At 31.8% G+C, this 23,331-nt stretch overlaps 1 protein-coding gene across 3 annotated transcripts in view; it reads left to right on the top strand.

Moving 5' to 3' along the window:
- The first annotated feature begins 2,337 nt into the window (after positions 1-2,337).
- LOC100254096 (protein DOWNY MILDEW RESISTANCE 6) overlaps positions 2,338-23,331 on the top strand; it is a 93,718-nt gene continuing 72,724 nt past the window's right edge. For all 3 annotated transcript variants that reach the window (XR_009467223.1, XR_787249.3, XM_002273604.5), the window contains exons 1-4: positions 2,338-2,671; positions 2,804-3,051; positions 6,369-6,693; positions 6,771-7,026. Coding sequence is in view for 1 of the 3 variants with exons in the window: in XM_002273604.5 (XP_002273640.1) it covers positions 2,474-2,671; positions 2,804-3,051; positions 6,369-6,693; positions 6,771-7,013 (1,014 nt within the window). In the remaining 2 variants the exon portion in view is untranslated. The remainder of the gene's footprint in view (positions 2,672-2,803; positions 3,052-6,368; positions 6,694-6,770; positions 7,027-23,331) is intronic.

Raw genomic sequence — 23,331 nt, 5'->3', positions numbered from 1 at the left:
TTTCCTTTTCTATTCCCTATTAAATATTACTCATTTTTAACTTTTTTTTTCCTTTTTATTCCAATATATATTTTTATTTTATATCAAATAAAAAACAATAATATTTTTTTATTTTTCATTTTTAAAGATATTGAATCATTTTGCTCTTATTAAAAGCAATGATAAAAATTTTGAAATTTTTCATCCAAATATTTTTTATCTTTTTGTATTTATCTTTTAGTTTAATTTTCATTTTTTATTTTAAATTTATATTACCCTTTCATCTACATTTTTCTCTTATTTTTAATTATTTTTTATATTTCCTACATTAACCATATTTTAAAAAATTTTTAAATTAACTATCACTTCACTTTATTATATATATATATATATATATATATATATATATATCTTTTTAGCTTTTTAATTTTTAATGTTTTTATTTTAAAATTTTTAAAAAGATAAATTTGTTGAAAAATAATAACTAAGATATGAAGTTCTAATATTATATTAATAATTTTTCTTATTTAGATAGACTAATGCAAAGTATTTTGACCCACAACAAGAAAATTGTCAATACAATTTTTAGTTAAACTTTAAAAATTAAGTTTCAAATAAAATATATTATATAAAATTTTATCTAAAAATTATTGAAAGTGGTATTTAATTTTTTTATTTATTGACTTTGAAACTTATCTAATTTTTTACTTGAAAGGTAATAGAACATGTTTACAAAAAAAAAAAATTAGTTTTTCTTTTTTTAAATAAATGAGTATAAATATATTAAAAGAATTAAAGATAATCTTAGTAAAAATTTTGATAAATATGATTATAATTTTAAATATAGATTCATTTGGATAAAATTTCACAAAAAAAAATATATATAGTGAAAAGAAATAACATTGCTAAAACTACAAAAACAAAATATGCAATTACAAATTTTTGATGATGAAATTTAAAAATAAAATTCGAAACAATTCTTGAGTGGGGGAAAAATCTTTGAGTGGAAAAAAATAGGAAAATTTTTCAAAATCACTTGAAATCCTTAACAAAAAGTAGTCTTATACACCCTTATACAATTAGTAAATTTGTCTTGTACAGTTAGTGTAATACCTTGTACAATAACTCAAATAACTCAAAATTTTATTTCTTATGTGTTAATTTTTGTAGGGAATGTCTTAATGAAATAGTTTGGTAAAAAAAAGAAAAAAAAAAACTATCAATAATCGTCTTAATATCAAATTCAAGTTGTTTAAAAATCGTACAAAACCTATTAGGAGCCTTATACACCCTTATACACTTAGCACATTTCCCTTGTACAATTAGTATAATACCTTTGTACAATTACATAAATTTCATATTTGTCATAACTTAAATGTATTTTCAAAGAGAGGCAATATAGAAAATAAAAATAAAAACTAAAAAAATATTTTAAAACCAAACTCAAATATAATCTATATAATTTTTAATTACTTGTTTTCATCTCAAACAAGTAAATATACCTTTCAACCCTTTTATATATATAAAAAAATCAATCTCTACTATGTATTGATATAATCCACTTCTAAAATTAGGTCATATGAAAACATCTTAATTGAGTACTTAAAATAAAAACTTTTCATCCATCCTTATTTTAATCGAGTACTTAAAATAAAAGCTCTCAATTCATTCCATTTCTTTATTTTTCTTTTTCTTATTTTAATAAATTTTCAATTAATTCAAATCATTAAAAAAAATCCTTAATAAACAAATTTGTAGCATTTCATATAACTTATTACTAAAAGTCATGTTCAAAAAGTTGTTAAAATAAGGAAGGAAGAAGATTAAAAAAAAAAAAAATTGAACTTTTTATTTTATAATAGTAAAAAAAAACTTTAAAAAACTTTTTAATATAAAAAAAATAGTGAATATATTTATTTTAAATGGTATTTTAATCATTAAATTATTTACTTCTAAAATGTAAACAATAAAAATAAATATAAAAGATCATTTTTATTTATTTAAATTAATATTTTTTTTAAAAGTATTTTCTAAAATAGTCTTTGAATCATTAATATAATTTTTGTTTATTTATAATTTAAAAATAAACAATAATGTAATTTTTCAATTATTTATAAAAGAGTTTTAAAAAAATGAAAAATCCAAAAATTGTTAAATAAGAAAAAAGAGTGGCAAGTAGTAGAATAAAGACAAAAATGAATCAAGTGGGTATTTTTGTCAATTACTATTTTATATCCTTGAACTTAAATATGGGTGGTTGGAGGACCAAATGTTAATTTTTGGCATGGGCCCAAAACACAATTCTCCCTATTAAATATGTGATATAATCAATGCATACGTGGCAGTTCCAAGCTCCACCACCCCATTTTAATATCCGACGATACCCTCGACTTTTTTTCTACTCATCATCTGAGGACCTGCCCACTTTCTGCATCGGAGTCTTCACTCCCTTTTCCTTCTTTTTGGCTCTTTCATATTGACCCCACCGGAATCCATGGATTCTAAGGTCCTTTCCACCGGAATCCCATTTACCACTTTGCCGGAGAACTACATCAGACCAGAATCCGAGAGGCCTAGACTCTCCGAAATTGCCGACTGCGAAAATGTTCCTATCATCGACCTGAGTTGTGACGATCGAGCCCAAATTATTGAGCAACTCGCTGATGCTTGTAGCCGTTATGGCTTCTTTCAGGTATTCCAATTTGATATAATTTCAGGCTTTATCTCGAATAATGTAATACTGTAAATAGATAGATATTATTTAAATATGGTGTGGATGTGACCAGTGACTAGGAATTTTAATCGATGTGATTTTGGTTCGCAGGTTATTAATCATGGGGTGTCTGCGGAAGCCATCGAGAAAATGCTACATGTGGCTAATGAGTTTTTCCAGTTACCTGTGGAAGAGAAGATGAAGTTGTATTCAGATGACCCATCAAAGACAATGAGGTTGTCTACCAGTTTCAATGTCAAAAAGGAGAAAGTGCACAATTGGAGAGATTATCTTAGACTTCATTGCCATCCTTTGGAGCAATATATGCCAGAGTGGCCCTCCAATCCTCCTGAGTTCAAGTAAGTACAACACTTTTTCATGCTTCATAACTTCAATACTAAAGCCTTATATTTCAACTAGACGACAAATCAACATTCTTTTTATCTTTAATATCTAAGTATGAGTATACGGATGTCCTCCCGCATCATTTTTCCTTTTCGGATACAAATATTCTTATTTTAGAATTAAAAATTCTTTATTATATGATAAACGATATGCAATTTCATGCATGTTTTACGATTTTGATTGAATATACGTAATTGCATGCAGGTTCTGCATTCTATAAAATTATTAAAAAGATTATAACCACCAACAAATGAGACTCATTTGAATGATTTTTTATCATTCACGTTTATTAATTACTTATTTCTATCCTCATGATCGAAAGATTTTGTAAAGAATTTAAGAGAAAGGATGAAATTAATTTTAGAAAAAACCTAATTTCTCATTGTTCTTGTGCCATTCTAGAGGAAGAACTAATTTAATCCCACCACTAATTGAATTTCATAGCAACTTTTACTCTATTCTCTAAAGATTACACTACTTTAGCTTACACTTAATGAATGTAGAGGTAAACATCCAAAGCCATATTCTCGTTCCCATCCTCATTTTCTTATTTAATTACTCATATGTCATCTCTCCCTTATTCCTATTTTTCACTCCTTTCAATCATCTCTCAACACAGTGTTTGTTGCACTATGATGAGAGATTAAAAATATATTTAATAATAATTCTAAAAAATATTTATAATCGTTTTAATACTTTAATAATAAAAAATTTTAAATATTAAAAAATTTAAAAATATTTTTTAAAATTACTATCAAAATGAATTTTAAGAGGATGAGAATGATTTTTACAATATATCGGCAATATCATCTAGTGCATGTAACGCGCACCGGTTGAAAGATTATTTCGTAGCATGAGATTGTCAAGACTGAAAAAATTATAATTACCTGAAAACACCACGGGGGCAACAGTCATTTGAATTTTGAAACTGTGTTTGGGAATTTACGTAAATCTGCCATCATTTAATATATTTATTTTAAAAATTACTTTACAAGGCTTTTCCAGAAATAAGTGCAGAATTGATGTGATGTAGGAGCCCGAGGACCTCAGTGAGGTACCTGTCTCGATTCAGAGACATATCTTGCATGACTTTTTATACTACAGTTTTGTTATAATTGAAGCAAAATAATTAATATAATAAAACTTGAATTATATTTTATCACTGACAGGCTGTAATCTTTGTCCTTTATCATGATTTAAATATGAATTGGGGTCGTGGCTTTTGTCACCCGGTTGACGTCAGGGGCCGAAAGGGTGGATGATGTAAGCCCTTGCGAACCATGTGATGTGCTTTATTGTTATTATTATTATTATAATTACTATTATAATTATGGTCTGTGCTCTGTACAAGACATTAATATAAGTTTAGTACTTGTTCTGGGTGGGCTTTTCGCTTTTTGTTTGTCTGCTCCTGCCAGCCACGACCGGCCAACCCCCCAAAAGTGGGTTTAAATTTGAATGGGAGGTCTAGCCCTTGGGTTGGGACTTTGGGAGTTGGGAGGGTGGTGCTTTGTTCATTTGGAAACGTATGATTCGTTGAAGATATTTAAGAAATGAAAAGTGAGTGAGGCAATGTGTACGTGAAGTGTGAGATGGCAATATATAAACAAGGACGGCACATGATCATGTGTTGCCATCACATGGCCACCAGTGGGAGACCCATCACCCATCACCCATCTCACCACTCAACTCTTGACTTTTCTTTTTCCATATTTGTTATATATATATTATATATATCAAAGGGGTTAATACCTTTTCTAAATGCTTAGATGGGTTTGGGGTAGGTATCATCCATTTATTCAAATGGCCCACTTTGAATGCCCGGTTAGATATTTTAATCATTCTCACCCATTCAATTTTTATATCCATCTTTTTATTTTATTATTTATTTATAAAAAAAATTTAAATCCATCAATCATTTCCCCTTTCATGTCTATCCCCTTTCTAATGATATTGTCCTCTTCTTTCTCTTCTCACCCCAATCCTAATCCTAATCGAAAGCTTAACTTCATCTTCTTTCTCATTCATCTCCATCCCAATCCTAATCCCAATCCAGAGCTTAACTTCCCTTCTTTTTTTTTTTCCTTTTTTTTATATTGGATACAAAAGCAAAATATAAGGAAAAGAAAATAAATAAATAAATTATTTTGTATTATATTTTAAAGTCATTTTACTTATTTAATTTTTCTATATAAAGACTAAATAATTTAAAAATTATAAGTTTTTTTTACTAATTTTTATTGTATTTGATTTTCTTTAATAATTTTTATGTTAAAACCAATTATATGAAATTCATTTTTCTTAATAATTTTTTTAATATTTTCCAAGAACCAAACATAGCTATTACTACCTATGGTGTGACATGACTAATGATGTGACATGTCATGATCACCCTTTCTTCATTTAAAATAAAAAATTATATTGAATAAAAATGGGAGAAAAGGAGATGACAATGGTGTAACTATGGTCATTTAAAACAGTAATAAATCATACTCATCCCTTTTCTTTTCATATCATTAAAGAAAGAAGAAGAATGAAAATTAGGATTGGAAATAGGTGAGAAGAAGAGTTAAGATTGGAGAGGCTAGTTTTGTCATTTTAAATTAACAATTTATATACGGAAATAAAAACACAAGATCAACGTATTTAATAATACTTTTTATTTATCTTTTTGTACACTAATTGGATCATCATGTGAAACATATAATAACTTGAGGTCTTGGCTTCAAAATGATCTCAAAGGTTTTTTTTTTCTTTTTTTTTTCAAATAATATTATTAAATTCCAAATAAAGTATTAATGAACTTAATGTGTCATTAATTATCTCATAAACTATTGCCATGCAGTTTAAAATTATATAAGTTAAATGGTAGTTTAATGTGATATTAGAATTATGTTGAGTAGAACTATTTAATTTATTACTTAAGATTGGTTGGTAGAATTGTATCTACCCTATTCAACAAATCGACATATAATTAGAGTGCATATCAAGTATTAGAAATGTTAAAAACATTTTCTAAAATTACTGTCAAATACACTCTTAAAATGCGTTTGAGAGTAATTTTAGAAAACGTTTTCAACATTTTCAATACTTAAATGATAAAAAAATTTTAAGTATCAAAAAAATTTAAAACATTTCCTAAAATTACTATCAAACTGACTTTTAGTTACATAATAGTTTCCTCGGTTTTTTTCTTTTTATTTATCCTCCAAAATGAAGACATAAGAAGGAAGAGAAAATCTAATTATTACAATTTCTTTGGCATTGATAGGGATACCGTGAGCAATTACTGTGTAGAGGTTCGACAACTTGGGCACAGACTGGAAGAAGCCATAGGAGAGAGTTTAGGCTTGGAAAAAGATTATATAAGAAATACATTGGGTGAACAAGGGCAACATATGGCGGTAAACTATTATCCACCTTGTCCCGAGCCAGAGTTAACTTACGGACTGCCAGCACATACGGACCCCAATGCTCTTACAATTCTTCTTCAAGACTCACATGTCGCGGGTCTTCAAGTCCTTAAGGACGGCAAGTGGGTTGCTGTTAAACCCCACCCAGGTGCTTTTGTTGTTAACATTGGCGATCAATTGCAGGTAAAATTAACAAAATTATTTTATATCTTAATATTCTCTTATAGAGTTAATCAAAACTAACAAATGATTGCATGCAGGCATTGAGTAATGGCAAGTACAGAAGTGTATGGCACCGAGCCACTGTTAATGTCGGTAAGGCAAGGATGTCGATTGCTTCTTTCCTCTGCCCAAGCGATGATGCGCTCATTAGTCCAGCAAGGGCCCTCACGGATGAGGGGTCTGCAGCCATATACAGGAGTTTCACGTATGCAGAGTATTACAAAAAGTTCTGGAGCAGGAACCTTGACCAAGAGCACTGTTTGGAAGTTTTTAAGAACTAGTGACCTTTAATGTGTGAGATCTCTACTTAGTATGTTTTATGGTTATCATCTTCTAATACGCTCCTAGAATGCTTCTTCAACAAGGCATAATGCGCAATTTCTCCTTTGGCTTTTAAGAAAATAAAAGAAAATCACAAGCATGTCATAATGTCTGCTGGAGAAGCATTTTGGACAGACTAGTTAGAGACTGAGTATGATTATTTTCCATTGGTGTGTGCTATAATGTTATGGAGCGTATTGCTATAATGTTATGGAGCGTATTGCTATTAGTTTAGGAAAATAGCCTGATGGTTACATAATTAACATGCTCCTTCCAACTTTTTTTATGCTTATGCAACATGCTATGAGCCATTGCAACTGTTGTAGCAAGTAGAAAATATGTCTAGTTCTATTATGAATAAGATGTGGGGATTTTTGTTTTTATTTTCTTGTTTGTTCTGTATTGTCAACTCAGAAAAATGTGGTACTCGTATTATGAAGATGAACTTTATTTATTGTTGCAATTTTGTTACAACTTAGCAATTTCATAGAATGTTTGATATTGTTTCATTGCGCATGATCATATATATGAAGGTAGAAAAGGAAAGTTAAGGACTTGTATGGTAACTATTTTCAGAAACAATTCTAAAAAACAGTTTTTAAGAATAGTTTTTTAAAAATGTTTTTTATGTCTTATAAAACAAAAGTTTGTTTGAAAACCTAAAATGTTTTTAATTTGTTTTTAATATTTTTAACTATGTTTTAAAAATAATATTTATGTCTTGTGTTTTATTTTTAATCATTTTACATGTTTTTATAATTATTTAAAAAAAACTCTAAAAAAACAAGTGAAAATAATATAAAATAATTAAAAGATATTTTTTGAAAACACTATTTTTTGTTCTTAAAAATAGAAAATAGAAAATAGTTATTTGTTGTTAAACATATTTTTTTTTTAGAGAACAGAAAAAGGTTTTAAAAAACAGTTACCAAATGTCAAAATACTAAAAAAAACTCCTTAGAAACCAAGAACTCTGAGAACTTTAATCAGTTTATTGTCCTCTGCATCCATCTATATACATATATCCTATACACGAAGCCTAAATTCCTAAATTGTATATGGTAACATGAAAAAATACATGGTAAGCCAATATGTCAATCTTTTCCTATATGTACAACCAATTTCATTTCTAATTTGTATATGGTAACATTAACATCCCCCCTCAAATTGATACTGGTAAGTCAACCAACAACAATTTGCCAACAAGAAATTGATGTCGCTATCGAGTCAAAGCTTTGGTGAAGATATTAGCCACTTAGAGATCAGAAGAGATGTGAGGAAGACATATCACCCGACTTTCCAAGGTGTCTCGAATAGAATGACAATCAACCTCAATGTGCTTGGTACGTTCATGAAAAATAGGATTGGTGGCAATCTGAATAGCACTAGTGTTATCAACATGAAGAGGTGTAGAAGTAGTCTGAGGAAACCCAAGCTCCTCAAGAAGACCACGTAGCCATACAATTTCAGAACAAGCAGTAGACATGGCACAATACTCGGCCTCAGTAGAGGATTTAGAAACACGATCTTGTTTCTTACGTCTCCAAGAAATTAAGGCATCACCTAAAAACATACACCAACCCATAGTAGATCGACGTGTATCTGGACACCCACCCTAATTAGCATCACTATAGGCAACAAGTTGAAGAAAGGAGCCGGTAGGAAAGAACAACCCACGAGTAGGTGAACCTCGAAGATAGCGGATGATGCGTCGAATTGCAGCAAGATGGAGATGCTGAGGAGAAGTCATAAACTGACTGACCTAATGAACAGCATAGGAGATATCAGGTCGTGTAGTGGTCAAGTAGATAAGACTCCCAACCAGGCGCCGATAGAGAGTAGGATCATCTAGAAGGTCCCTTTCATCTTTCCTGTATTTGACATTTACCTCCATAAGAGTATCAACAGAAGAAGTGTCCTCCAAACCAGCCAAAGTGATAAGATCTTGAATGTACTTATGCTAGTTCACGAAAATACCACTAGCCCGATGATGAACTTCCAATCCTAAGAAGTATGTGAGTTGTTCAAGATCTTTCATATGGAAAGTTGTATGTAACAACTGCTGAAGCTTAGTAATCAAACTATAGTCGGTGCCGGTAATGATAATATCATCCACATAAACCAAGAGAAGGACTATACCTGACACAGATGTGTGGAAGAAGAGGAAAGAATCATATTGACTTTGGGTAAAGCTGAAGGAAAGAATTGTACTGCGAAACTTCTCAAACCAAGACCGGGACGCCTGCTTGAGCCCATACAAAGAACGTTTTAGCTTACAAACATCATGAGGAGAAGAATTAGTCATACCAGAGGGAAGCTTCATGTAAATCTCTTCCTGGAGATCACCATGAAGAAAAACATTCTTCACATCCATCTGATGTAGTTGCCATGACTGTGAAGCGGCAATAGCTAAGATGGTTCGAACCATAGTCATTTTGGCAACAGGAGCAAATGTCTCCTCATAATCAACCCCATATTCCTACTTGTTACCCAAAGCTACGAGGCGAGCTTTGTACCGGTCCAAAGAGCCATCAGAACGAAGTTTTACAGAGAAAACCCATTTACTCCCAATAGGTTTGACTATAGGAGGACAAGAAACAATATCCCAAGTATGATTCTCCTCAAGTGCTTGAAGTTCTGCTTGCATTGCATTTTGCCAACACTCATGTTCCATGGCCTATTTGTAGCAAGAGGGAATAGAAATAGTGGATAAAGTAGCAATAAGAAAGACAGGAGAGAAAAATCCATACCAATTAGGGGGTCGAGAAAGACGAGTAAACCGACGAAGAGTGGTGGAAGCAGGAGCAGGATCAAGCGTCGGGTCAAGATTGGAAGGGGACACATAGGAAGTGGAATTGGACTCATGTCGACTACGTCTTTCATATACAAAACCAGGTTTGAACCCTTCCACAATTGTTGGGGATTCAGAAAAACTAGCCAGAAGAGATACAGATGCAGATGGTAGCTCAATATGAGATGGAAAGAAATATTGATTTTCAAAGAAAATTACATTCCGAGAAACTCGTATACGACGAGCATGGGGATCATAACAAACATAACCCTTGAGAGGATAGCATAACCAAGAAAAGCACACTTAATAGACTAAGCAGTAAGTTTATGTCGTTCATGAGTAGGTAGATGCACAAAACAAACACAACCAAATGTACGAAGATCAAAATATAAAGGAGAATGACCAAACAACTTAGAGAAAGGAGAAACATGATTTAACATAGGAGAGGGTAAGCGATTGATCAAATGAACTGCAGTAGAAAGTGCTTCACACCAAAAATGAGGAGGAACCGATGAGTTAAGTAAAAGAGTTCTTACCACATCAAGAAGGTGGCGATTTTTCCTCTTAGCAACACCGTTTTGTTGTGGTATCGAAGGATAAGAACGCTGAGAGATGATTCATTAGCTTTGAAGAAAGTCCTTAAACTCATTAGACATGTATTCTCCGCCAGAATCAAAGTGCAAGACCTTGATGCTAGCAGAGAATTGAGTCTTAATAAGTGCAAGAAATCGCTTAAAGACTGAAAAATTTTTAGCCTTAGCCCGAAGGAAGTAAACCCAAGTAAAACGACTAAAGTCATCAATGAAAGTAACAAAGTACTTGTAATGTGCATGAGAAACAATAGGTACAATCCCCTAAACGTCACTATGTATAATATCAAAACATTGTGAGGCACGAGATGCGGAATGAGGAAAAGGTAGAACTTTACTTTTGCCAAGTTTGCATGATGTACAATCGAAAGAAAGATCAAAAGAAGAACATGCTTTAATTCCTAATAATCCAGAATTAAACAAAGTACAAAGTACATCGGAGTTTGGGTGACCAAGATGTCTATGCCACATCTTATGTCTAGAACCAACAACATTACATGCAAAGGAAAGTAAAGGAAAACTAGGAATAATAGTGGAAGGAGAAACATGAAGAGGAAAGAGTTGTCCCGCTTTAGGCCCCTTCGCGATCATCTTCCCGGACACTTGATCCTGCACAACACAACCAGAACAGGAGAAATTGACATTACAATTATTATCAACCAATTGACCAACATAAAGAAGATTTGTGGAAAGGTCAGGGGACACAAAAACATCAATTAAGGAGGAGGAAAGATCACTAACAGCACTGATAGGCAGAGAACTACCATCAACACTGTTAATTTTCAGATTTCCATCATAATTTCTGACAATGGAAAGAGAAAGAACAGTATTCGTCATATGGTTAGAAGCTCCAGATTCAAAATACCATGGCTTAGAAGAAATCGTATGATTACTTGAGTGCCCAAAAGCAAAAAAAAAACAGAAATGATCATTTGTTATACCATTTCAAGAGTGAGTGTGTTCGGGTTTGCTAAGGCTGTAGGAGCAGGAATAGGAACAATCGAAAAGACAGTAGGCAATGCAGTAGAACTAGAGGCACTAGTGGAGGCATGATAAGCAGTACCCTGCTTCCTTTTAGGCCGAATGAGACAAGCAAAGATGATATGACCTTGTTTCTTGCAGTAGTTACAGAACTTCTTAGGACAATCCCGAGCAATGTGACCAAAATCTTTACAACTAAAGCACTGGACAGCCCACATATCTCGCCCCTTTTTCCTCCCCTGTGCTGCATAAGCTACAGAAACAGGTGCACTAACATTAGCCCGATGTTCCATGGTAGCTTGAGTTACGATACGCTGCATCTCACGCAAAAGTTCACTCAAGTAGGCATCCAGAGATGGTACTGGATGACGATTCATCAAATTAGACCGTGCAATTTCAAAGTCGGGTCGTAACTTCATCAAGAATTGATCTCGCTTGCTGGTTGCATGCACTGCTTGGACAGTAGAGAGAGTTGCAACGGGAACATTAGCATAAACAATGTCAGAATAATCAGTCCAAAGAGTTTGAAAACAAGAAAAATATTCCTCAATTGAGAGACTTCCTTGTGTGAAATTAGCCATCTCATACTCTAATTGAAAACACCTAGCAAAGTTGTCTTGATTGTAAACCATGTGGAGATAATTCCACATAGCAGCAGCAGTTTTATAAGGCCTTAATTTGAGAATAAGATGAGGTTTAACCGAGCTAAGGATCCAGGTCATAACCTGAGCATCCTTAATTTCCCACTTAGACAAAGCCTCGGCATCACGAGGTGCAGGATTACTCCCATCAATATGACCCCATAATTCTTTTCCTTTGACAAATAATTTAAATTGAAACTCCCAAGTACAATAATTTTTGCCAGTAAATCTAATAGGAAATGATTCCAACTTATTTGATGACATGATGCAACTGAGAAACAAAGGAAATAGCCCACTAGAAAATTGGAACAGAAACGGCCAAGAACCAGGTCGCGATGAACCCAATTAACACTGTTTTCAATGCCAAGCGTTTGATTGGTAGAAGATCGCGAACTCCACTCAGAAGGTGCCGAAACCTTGCTTTGATACCATGTCAAAATACTAAAAAAAAACTCCACAGAAACTGAGAACTCTGATCAGTTTATTGTCATCTGCATCCATCTATATACATACATACATATATACATATATATATATATCCTATACACAAAGTCTAAATTCCTAAATTGTATATGGTAACATTAACAAATACATGGTAAGTCAATTTGTCAATCTTTTCCTATATGTACAATCAATTTCATTCCTAATTTGTATATGGTAACATTAACACCACACACACCCTAAGCTTCCATATTCTTAAGAGTTGATTAATTGTATAATTAAGTTGCTCATTCTCTATATTTGTGGGAGCTAATAGTAGAGCTAATATTAATCTTTTATATTTGTAGGAGTTAATAACAAAAATAATTAGGGGTGTATTATATAAATTATCATCTTCTATATATTGAAGTGTATATATTTTGATAGTCCTAAAGAAAATTTGTATTTTTTTTTCTTGATGGTTTTTTGCTTTTAGAGTTTTTAGGTGGAACTTGTATTATATGATAGTTAACACACTTTAATCTATAAGAATTATTTACAATGTTGCAGTGACACCTACTTAGGGATTGTAACTCCTCAATTAAGTATCATATGCAGTTCCTTGGAGATAGAACACAAATACTTAGGAAATCCTCTAAATTTATAAACTATAAGTAGGGATGGTAATGATTGTTTACCTTGCCTCACCCTGATTATTTTATTATTATATATATCACACCTTATGTTTTATTATTATTGTTGTTGTTATTTTAAATTGAAATCACATCTTGAAATTGTGGCTTTAGTACACATTTAGAAACCACATTTTGATATTACGGTATTTGATTTGTATAGAAGTCACATTTTCAAAGTGGATTTTCAAACTAACTTAAAGAAAAAAAAATAGTTTCACGATGTGCCTAAAACTTACATTATATTTATAAAATGGGACAATTTAAACTCAAATTCCAAAATCTGAATGATCCATATGATCTTTAGGGCATTTAAATATAAAAAACAAAAAGACTAAAACCATGAGGCAAGAGGATAGAAGTGATATTGATTTAGAAAGGAAAAGATGAGAGAAAAGTGAAGTAATATGACTAGAATTGATCAAATTTTAACTCATAAAGCCTTCTTACTAGATCACAATTGCCCTTGATTGATTAAAAGAGAAATTACTTGATCAGTTGGAGCAACAACAAAAGATTCTCTATTTTGTCATATTTTCAGATATTAAAAAAATGTTTTTCAATAATCTATTGGTTGATTGCGGAGTTGTATGGGAGTTCTATTTCAACGATAAGGTATTGACCAATAACTTTATTTGGTGAGTTAGGACCATATTCATAGGGAATACTCATGAAAAATATGAAACAACAAAAAGAATGAATTATCGAGCAAAGAGATTATTTTAAAATGATCCCGTTGCCAAATTTTTGAGAAAAATAACATAAAATTAACAAATAAAAGTTACCTTTTATCATTAATGAATAGTTTTAGGTTTCGATTTTTTTAAAGAGTGTATTCTCCATTTGATACTCATTTTTTCATTATTTGAAATCAATATGTTTCTTACCCTACCATTTCAACAATTGCTAGACCAAAATAAAAATAAAAATCAATAACCTTAATACTAGGGCTAAGAATTAGGGATATCAACATTTATCTAATGAAGTAACTCTTCAAGTATAAGAAATGAGTTACTTTCTAAAGTTTTTAAGAACTAAATGGACTAGATATGAGTACAATTAATTCTTTAAGTTTAGGATGCTTCTAGTCTCATGTGTGGAGTCCTAAGGTCATCCTCACCCCAGCTAATAATTTAATCAAGTATAGAAAATATTGAAAACATCATAAAGTAATAAAGACAATCATTAAGCCTAGAAAGATTGAATCTTCAAAAATTGTGCTAAAGTTAACAAATAAAGACAAATCATTAAGCCTAATAATTTAATCAAGCATAGAAAATATTGAAAACATCATAAAATAATAAAGACAATCATTAAACCTAAAAAGATTGAATCTTCAAAAATTATGTTAAACTTGAAAAATCAAGACAAATCATTAAGCCTAATAATTTAATCAAGCATAGAAAATATTGAAAACATCATAAAGTAATAAAGACAATCATTAAGCCTAGAAAGATTGAATCTTCAAAAATTGTGCTAAAGTTAACAAATAAAGACAAATCATTAAGCCTAATAATTTAATCAAGCATAGAAAATATTGAAAACATCATAAAATAATAAAGACAATCATTAAACCTAAAAAGATTGAATCTTCAAAAATTATGTTAAACTTGAAAAATCAAGACAAATCATTAAGCCTAATAATTTAATCAAGCATAGAAAATATTGAAAACATCATAAAGTAATAAAGACAATCATTAAGCCTAGAAAGATTGAATCTTCAAAAATTGTGCTAAAGTTAACAAATAAAGACAAATCATTAAGCCTAATAATTTAATCAAGCATAGAAAATATTGAAAACATCATAAAATAATAAAGACAATCATTAAACCTAAAAAGATTGAATCTTCAAAAATTATGTTAAACTTGACAAATCAAGACAAATCATTAAGGCTAATAATTTAATCAAGCATAGAAAATATTGAAAACATCATAAAGTAATAAAGACAATCATCAAGCCTAAAAAGATTGAATCTTCAAAAATTATGTTAGACTTGACAAATCAAAACAAATCATTAAGCCTAATAATTTAATCAAGTATAGAAAATATTGAAAACATCATAAAGTAATAAAGAAATCATTAAGCCTAATAATTTAATCAAGTATAAAAAATATTTAAAACATCATAAAGTAATAAAGACAATCATTAAGCCTAAAAAGATTGAATCTTCAAAAATTATGCTAAACTTGACAATTCAAGATAAAGTGATTACAAATTCTAGAGAGCAAAGCAAATTCTAAGAATCAAAACTAAAAGTTCTAGGTCAAAGATGATCAAGTTTCTAATTCTATTCAAATAAAGAAGGAAAGAAAACTCAAGGAAATCTTCATATGTGTGTTGTATGAGAAAATATGTGTTTTTCATTCATTTTCTCTCATTTTGTTTTCCTTATTTCCCTCTCCAAACGTATTAAAAATCTCCTTTCTCAAAAACTAAAAGATGTTTAGACATATATTCTCCAAACCCTATCTTGCAGGAAGATGTTTTAGGCCTTTATAACCATGTTTGAGTCTTCTCCAATTAGGCTTTAAATCCCTTCACCTCCAACAAAATTTTTTATTTTTTACTTTGAATTATGTGATTTTTGTAGTAAGGCAAATGATCTCAAAATATGAGGAAAATTGGAAAATCCATTATTAATGAATCTAGAACATATCAAAATTTATTTCACTCAATTTGGGCACATATATCCCCCTAAAATAATTGCAAACTTCAGATTGGTTGAAATCAGGTTTATAGAGGAGTTATGTGAACTTGCTGTTATCTTGCTACTTTGTTCTCACTTCCAAACCTTTATGTAGCCTTCTTAAACTCTTTGAGATCATTTCAAAAGTGAAAATTATCTTCCTAAGCCATTCAAGTTTAAGATCTTGAAGGAAAATACCTACAAAGTTTTAAATAAAACTTGAAAACCATGAGAAATGCCCGCATGGAGGGATAATGCAAACTTGACTAATTAAGGGTTACAATGTCCACTAAATTACTTCAAAATGTATGAAAACATTAGCGATAGTAATCAATTTATAATGTTCATCAACTATCGAAGTAAAATTAAAAGAGCTTGAGACTTGAAGTGACTCCCATTTTCCAAATGTCTTGAACTTTAGAACTTTAAACATAATAATAAATAATTAAGCTTCCATAAACTAAAAATAACTTTAATTTAGTGCCCTTGAAATGAAATAAAACAAAAAAAAATTTAAAGAATGCTTCATAACAAAGGTTTAGAGAAATGTTAATTATATAAACAATTAGAGTTCAACTTATAAGCTACTGAACTTCTTATATCTTATACAAAAAGAGCTATATAAATGTGAACATAAACACAAACTTAATATAAAATTAATACTATGATAATGATCATGCTAAACTAAGTTTTACTAGTTTAAATCTTCCATAATAAAAAAAACCAAATAGTATTCTGGATTTTAAAGCTAAAGTTTCTCCTTTTATTGTGCTTAATATTTTTATTTTCTTTAACATCATAAATTTGGTTCTATCAATTTGTTTTACAATCTAAATGAAAAAAAATAAATATATGGTTATTGATTGATTTCTTTTTTCAATAGAATTCCCTTGTGTATTTTGTAAATATTCTTAGTATTCTTTCTTTTTTCTTTTTGTTAATTTTTTTGTACGACTATAATCTAGCCTTAACTATTATATCAACACAAGAGAGAATTTTTTTTTTTTTTCTTTCCAATTTCCATCATGGTATTATATCCATCTATGAGGTTCTAGGGTTGTTGTGGAGTTCTTCTCTAATTGTTGGCTTTCACCGCTAGCTTGTTCCAACATTCATTGCTAGCCTTTTTTGGCTTATTTCAACTATCTATTTAGTTTAAGATGTTTGTTACATTAGAAAAATTAGGAAACTCTTCTGTAACCCCACCAGTCCCAACAAAAAATCCTCTATCATAGGTAGAGATGACAAGACAACCAATAACAACAATTAGAACCTTCAAGTTATTGCTTATTAAGGGGAAAAAAAAACTCAAAATGCAACATATACAAGCCTTTTTGAATTGATAACCTTTACTTAAAAGCAAGTAGAGAATTTCTATAGGTTTATGAGTAAAAAAAATCTCTTCTAATTCATCCTCTTCAACAAATTTGGCCTAGACAAGTTCCTTATTGTCCTTCATTTTAGAAGCACAAAATTAGACCTCTAGGTTACATATTAAGGGGACATAAACCACATGATAGGTTCATCAAAATTATTTTCTTCCTTGTTACCCATCATTTTAAAAGCACAAAATTAGACTTCTTGGTTATATATTCAAGGGCCACAAACTATATGATAGGTTCATCAAACTTATTTTCTTCTTATATTCCATGTATGGGTAATAAAAAGGTTTAAATTATTGTAGTATACTAACTCTCAATTATGGGGATGACTAGTCTTGGTCATCGGGATGTATTTCCCATGGTGAGTGCATGTGTATGGTTACACATTGAATATGATTACGTAAATCATGACATTAACTATCAAGTAGTCATGATTCACTAAGGTATTATGCTACATGAACTCTTAAATTTGAGAGGATATTGAGCATGAACTAAAATCAACATGCTACTTTGATAATAGGTATTCTCAATTGAAACATCATGTTATCTTATTGAATTGAGACAGTGTGTTTTTTTTTTATGATCCTAAGGACTTGTAATCATGAAATCTATAGCGCCACAATAATTCATTTAGTGGAATTTGACATGTGCTATTTGTGAACTAGAGTATGTTATTTGATTATATTATAAGAGGATCTGTAACTTATGAATTGAAGAGGTAATTTTGAGATGTTGATAGCATTTACCTCATTAGATTATAGATACCGGTTCATGGGTATTCTACAGGCAATGGGTAGAAGGTTACAACCCAATTATTATTTCTCAATTTAATATCATAGGATATTAGAGTGTAGTTGGCTCCCTATCGTGAGATGTTGAGTCAACTTCAAAATTAAATTTTAAGGGAGCTAATATTTTCCTATGGATCCTAGTGGTCCTCGCTTGAGCTCATGTTCCTAGGTGACTAGTTTTTAGGGTTAGTTAGGCTATTTATTAACATGTGTGAATAAGAGCATTTTGGTAAAAATGCATAAGAGCTTGTGAATATTATCTCTGGATTAGGCTAATTAATCAATTAGAACACAAATGGGTTGGATTAAGTGACCTAAGCCTAAGAAGAACTTAAGTCACTTAAGCCCACAAGGAAACTTATATAAACCCCCCTTAAAAGTTAATGCTTCATTTTTCTTCTTTACTTTTTCTTAATTTAAAGAGAAGAACTCTACCCTCTACCACTCTGAGAGGATTCCACCATCATCAAGTGCTTAAATCTAGGAAAGAGAGCCATCAGGTTTAAGATCCCTTATTTTTTAGATTTGTACCAACTTTTTCATCGACTGGAATAAATCAGGGAACATTCAAATCACATGTATGGTTTTTATCTTTAGATTAATGGTTATTAATGCGTTTTATTACCATTTTGTTTTATCAAAAACAAAAGATATGTATTAAATGAGAAAAAAAACATGAGAAGTATGAGGAATCCTCCATATGAAATACAAACTTGATCAAAAGAACTAAGTAAACCTCCACTAACCAAGGAAGGTTATATAAAAGGAACAAAAGGCCTATACAAGTAAAACAATCCTGACCCTATAGACCCAACCCTAAGGTGCACATAACAGAAACCAACTAAGTTGGATTACATTCAAAGGATATGGTTTAAAAATGTCTATATAGTAAGTTTAAAAGAAACATAAAAATGAAGATGATCCCACATCATCTCCGACATTTTCCAAATGTCCTAAAAAATCCTAGCATTCCTCTCTCTCCAAAAAATCCATAACAAAAAGACACACACGATCCTCCATAGAGTCTTGCCTCTAATAAAATTTCCAAAACACTTGAAAGAAATCACTATCATATCACAAATACTACTTGGCTGAACCCACTCTCTCCCAACCTGTGAAAAAAATTCTATACCACAATCCTAAAGTAATAAGACAATACAAGAAGTGATCATCAATCATTTCTTTGTTGCTCCTACAAAAAATGTACCAATAAGGGATAAAGTTTTAAAGGTCTTCTCAAATACAACATGTCAACAATATTTACCTTTTTATGTGCCACTAACCAAGCAAGGGCCCTGGCCTTAGATAAGACTTTTGATTTCCATAAAAAATTAGTTGGGTAGAAAGGAACGAAATTTGAGACAATGGATAAGGTTGAAAAAATTTATTTAACTAAGAAAATTCCCAAAAATGATATCCAAGCTTTCACATTTAGAACTAAAAGAGTCAAGTGAATAAGGGAAAGTAAGGACTTTAGTTTTTCAAGATCCACAATCTCTTTATCAGTTAGATGACATCTAAAAACTAGATCCCAATACAATGAAGTGTTGTTACCCATAATAGTTGAAATAAGATGAGTTTTAGTAGTGGTGATCTTGAAAGGTCTTGGAAATTGTAAACAAAAAGGTTGGTCCTTCCACCATAGATCTTCCTAAAAACAAATTCTGGTCTTATCACCTACTAAAAGACAAGTGTGTGAAAATATGAGCAATGGCCTTCCAAGGACAACATTGTAACCATTTGATTATATTGTTGGAGTCTCATCCATTATCATGTGTCCTATAGATACTTAAGATAACTTGATACCAAAGGGCAAAACCTTCCTTAAGGTACCTCCAAAGCCACTTCCCTAATAAAACTTGGTTCCTCAAAGAGATTTTCCCAAACCTTAACTCGCTAAACTCCTTAGGCTTACAGACCATGTCCCAATTGACCAAATGATCCTCTCTTACCCTTCTCATAGCTTAACCATAGAAATTCTCTTTGTAATTTTTTGATCCTCAAAGCTATTGAAGTTGGAACCTTGAAAAGAGAAAGAAAATAACTTGGGATGTGCTTCAAGATTGAATTAGGGTGATTCTACCTTCTAAGGACAAAAAGGTTTTTTTTCCATCAATCCAACCTTCTAGAGACTCTATCCAGCACTGGATCCCAAAATGAGAGTGAATTTGGGTTCCCCCCTAAAAGGAGACCCAAATACATTAAAGCCCAATAAGAGATTGCCCATTCAGGCAAAGAAACCAACCTTGCAATTTGGTCTTGGCTAATGTTGATTCCTGAGATAATGCTCTTATTTAGATTAATCCTTAGCCTTGATAATTGCCCAAACACCAACAAATTTAGCTTGAGAGAATGCAACTCTTCAAAGGATGCTCTAGAAAAAAAAGATAATGTCATCCGCAAATTATAAATGAGACTCCCTGGTCCTATTTCTACCCACCAGAAACTCCTTGAATAAACCTCTCTCCTCTGCTCTCCCAATGAATTTTCTTAAGACATCAGCTACCAAGGTGAAAAGAAAAGAGGAAAGGGGATCTCCTTATCTTAGGCCTTTGAATGCCTTAACCCACTCCTTAGCGTTTCCATTTACTAAGATTGCAAAAGTTGTCGAAGATAAGCATCCTCTCATCCAAGACCTCCATCTTGAACTATAAACCTTTTTTTTTTTCAATTACATGGTCCAAAAAATCTCAATCAATGTGATCATAGGCCTTTTCAAAATCAGTTTTGAAGACTACCCATTCCTCTCTTGATCTCCTTTTCTCATCCACCAACTTATTAGCAACCAAGACATGATCCAAAATTTGTCTTCCCTCAACAAAAACACCTTGGGTTAAAAAGATGGTGTCTTGGAGGAATTTATGCATCCGCCCTGAAAAAACCTTGGCTATGATTTTGTATAAGCTAGTTACCAAGGTAATGGGTCTATAATTTGAGATCCCACTTGTTTGACTCTTTTTTGGCACTAGAACAATGAAGGTAGCGTTTGTGCTTTGATTGATTATTCCATTGTTGTGAAACTCTAAGAACACTCTTAAAAGGTCTCTCAACATGCATCCCAACATACTTGATAAAAAGAAATTGTGAAACCATTTGGCCTAGGGGCCATTTCCGTATTTAAATTCAACACAACATTGTGAATCTCCTATTTAAACAAAACGACAATCCAACCACTCGACACTCTTTTCTGAAATAAGAGACCAATCCAGAACTTCAATCCTCTAAGAACCACCTAAATGCTTGGAAATAATTTCCCAAAATGGTGCTTAATCTTTTTTGAAATGTTTTCAATGTTATTTAAGATTACCCTATTTTCTATCACCAAGGATTTAATGTACTTTCTATTCCACCTACCATTGGCCACCTTATGAAAATATTTTGAATTACAATCCCCTTCTTTTATCCATTTGACTCTAGATTTCTACCTCTAAAATAACTTTTCCTTTAACAACACATCTTCCAACTTCCCATTCCTTGACATCTTTCTTACTACTAGATCAAACAAAGAAAAATTCTCTTCTTGTTCTTTCTCATCTAAACCCACTATGTCCGCAAGAATATTTTTTTTTCCCTTATAAGTCTCCAAAAGAACCCTTATTCCACTCTTTCAATTTTGACTTGACAAACTGTAACTTTTTCCTGAATTTGTGAATTCCCACACCTCAAACCAACACTCATTCCACCAACCACCTATTATATCCTTGAAATTTGAATGAATCAACCATATGTTTTCAAATCTAAAAGGTATCAGCCCCCACTTAAAAGGATTGGTATCTAACAGAATTGGACAATGATCCAACGCCAATCTGGGGAGAGTTTCTTAGATTCATTGAGGGAAATCTTGCTCCCATTCTCTAGAAAATAAGACTTTGTCCAATATTTTGTAAATGGGGTTTTCTTGCAAATTAGACCAAGTAAAGGACGCATTCCTCAGAACCATATCAATTAATTCACACTCTTATAAGATCATTAAAATCCTTCATCCTTGGGATTAACCTAGAACCCACTAACTTTTCTGAAATTCTTCTTATGACATTAAAATCCTTACCAACACATCATTTTGGAAAAGTTAAGCCTGAAAGATCTTGAAGCTCTAACCAAAAATCCTTTCTAAAGTTTGACGAGCTAGGACCATAAACCAAAGTAAACCAGAACGACCCTTCTTTTTCTTAACTCCAACTTGATTGTTATAAAGAAAGATCCTAAAACAACCTCTAAGCACTTAAACCTCAAAGCATCCCAAAAGATTACCACTCCTCCCAAAGCCTCACTATCTGGAAGAATTGCTTATTGTTTGTTTCTGACCCTCCATACGGTACTCACAAACCTCCTATCACAAGACTTTCTCTTTGTTTCTTGTAATAGAACAACATTTGGATTTTCAAGACAAAGAAAATCCTTTACTACTCTTTTTTTCTTTTTGGAACCAATACCTCTAATATTCCAACTAATAATTTCCATAAAAGCTGAAAAAACCCCGAAGACACCCAAGTACCTAGAAAACTAAAGAAGGCTAGGGGCGCCTAAAGAGGTTATGTTCTTCCTTTTGGAATACATCTTTTCCACTAAGCAACCATTGCTTATGGCCGACTGAACTCCATTTTTACTGTATTTGACAATTTTGACATTCAAAGTACCGAAAACCGACTTGATGGAAGATATTTTTGAAGGAGAAATGCCTTCAATATGGAAATTCTCCAATTGAGTAGGACTTGACTCCCGAGACAAACACCTTACCGGGGAAGAAGCTCTATTAGGGTTTATTTGGGGTTTGAAATAGTGTTAGAGACAAGAGAGAGTGGGTGGCAGTTGTTCCCCAAAACTGTCCTAGCCTCACCATGTGTCCTCAAAGCTTGTGAAGGGCCCTACGCCACGCCTCTCCCATTGAAGCCGACTCACTTTTGTAGCAAGTTAACTCCAACTTTCTTTGTACATCTTTTTCTTCCCCTCCAATGATTGAGAGTGCAATTATAAAAAATTAGGCACCATCTATCACCTCCAACAATGCTAGCAACACCATGTTTGGATTCATTTCCACCTTCACTTTAACTTTTGTTAAATCTATAAGTTTTAAAGTATCTCCCCACCTCTATCACCTTCCCCCAATTCTTCAAAGTGAATCGTAACTAGTTTTCATTCCATAGATGGAATGGGGCCGCAACTCTATCCAACCCCTCCTGAATTTTCCAAGAACCATTGTATTTTCTCTTAGCGACCACTTTCGTAATCTAAAAACCACTCCTCTTAAAACCAGCTTTCCTTGCGCTTGAAGCCACTCCGCTCTTTTGGTTGAATCCGCGAAG

Source organism: Vitis vinifera, chromosome 13, assembly GCF_030704535.1.
Source record: "Vitis vinifera cultivar Pinot Noir 40024 chromosome 13, ASM3070453v1".
Lineage (NCBI taxonomy): Eukaryota > Viridiplantae > Streptophyta > Magnoliopsida > Vitales > Vitaceae > Vitis > Vitis vinifera.
This window is presented reverse-complemented; position numbering and strand designations above follow the sequence as displayed.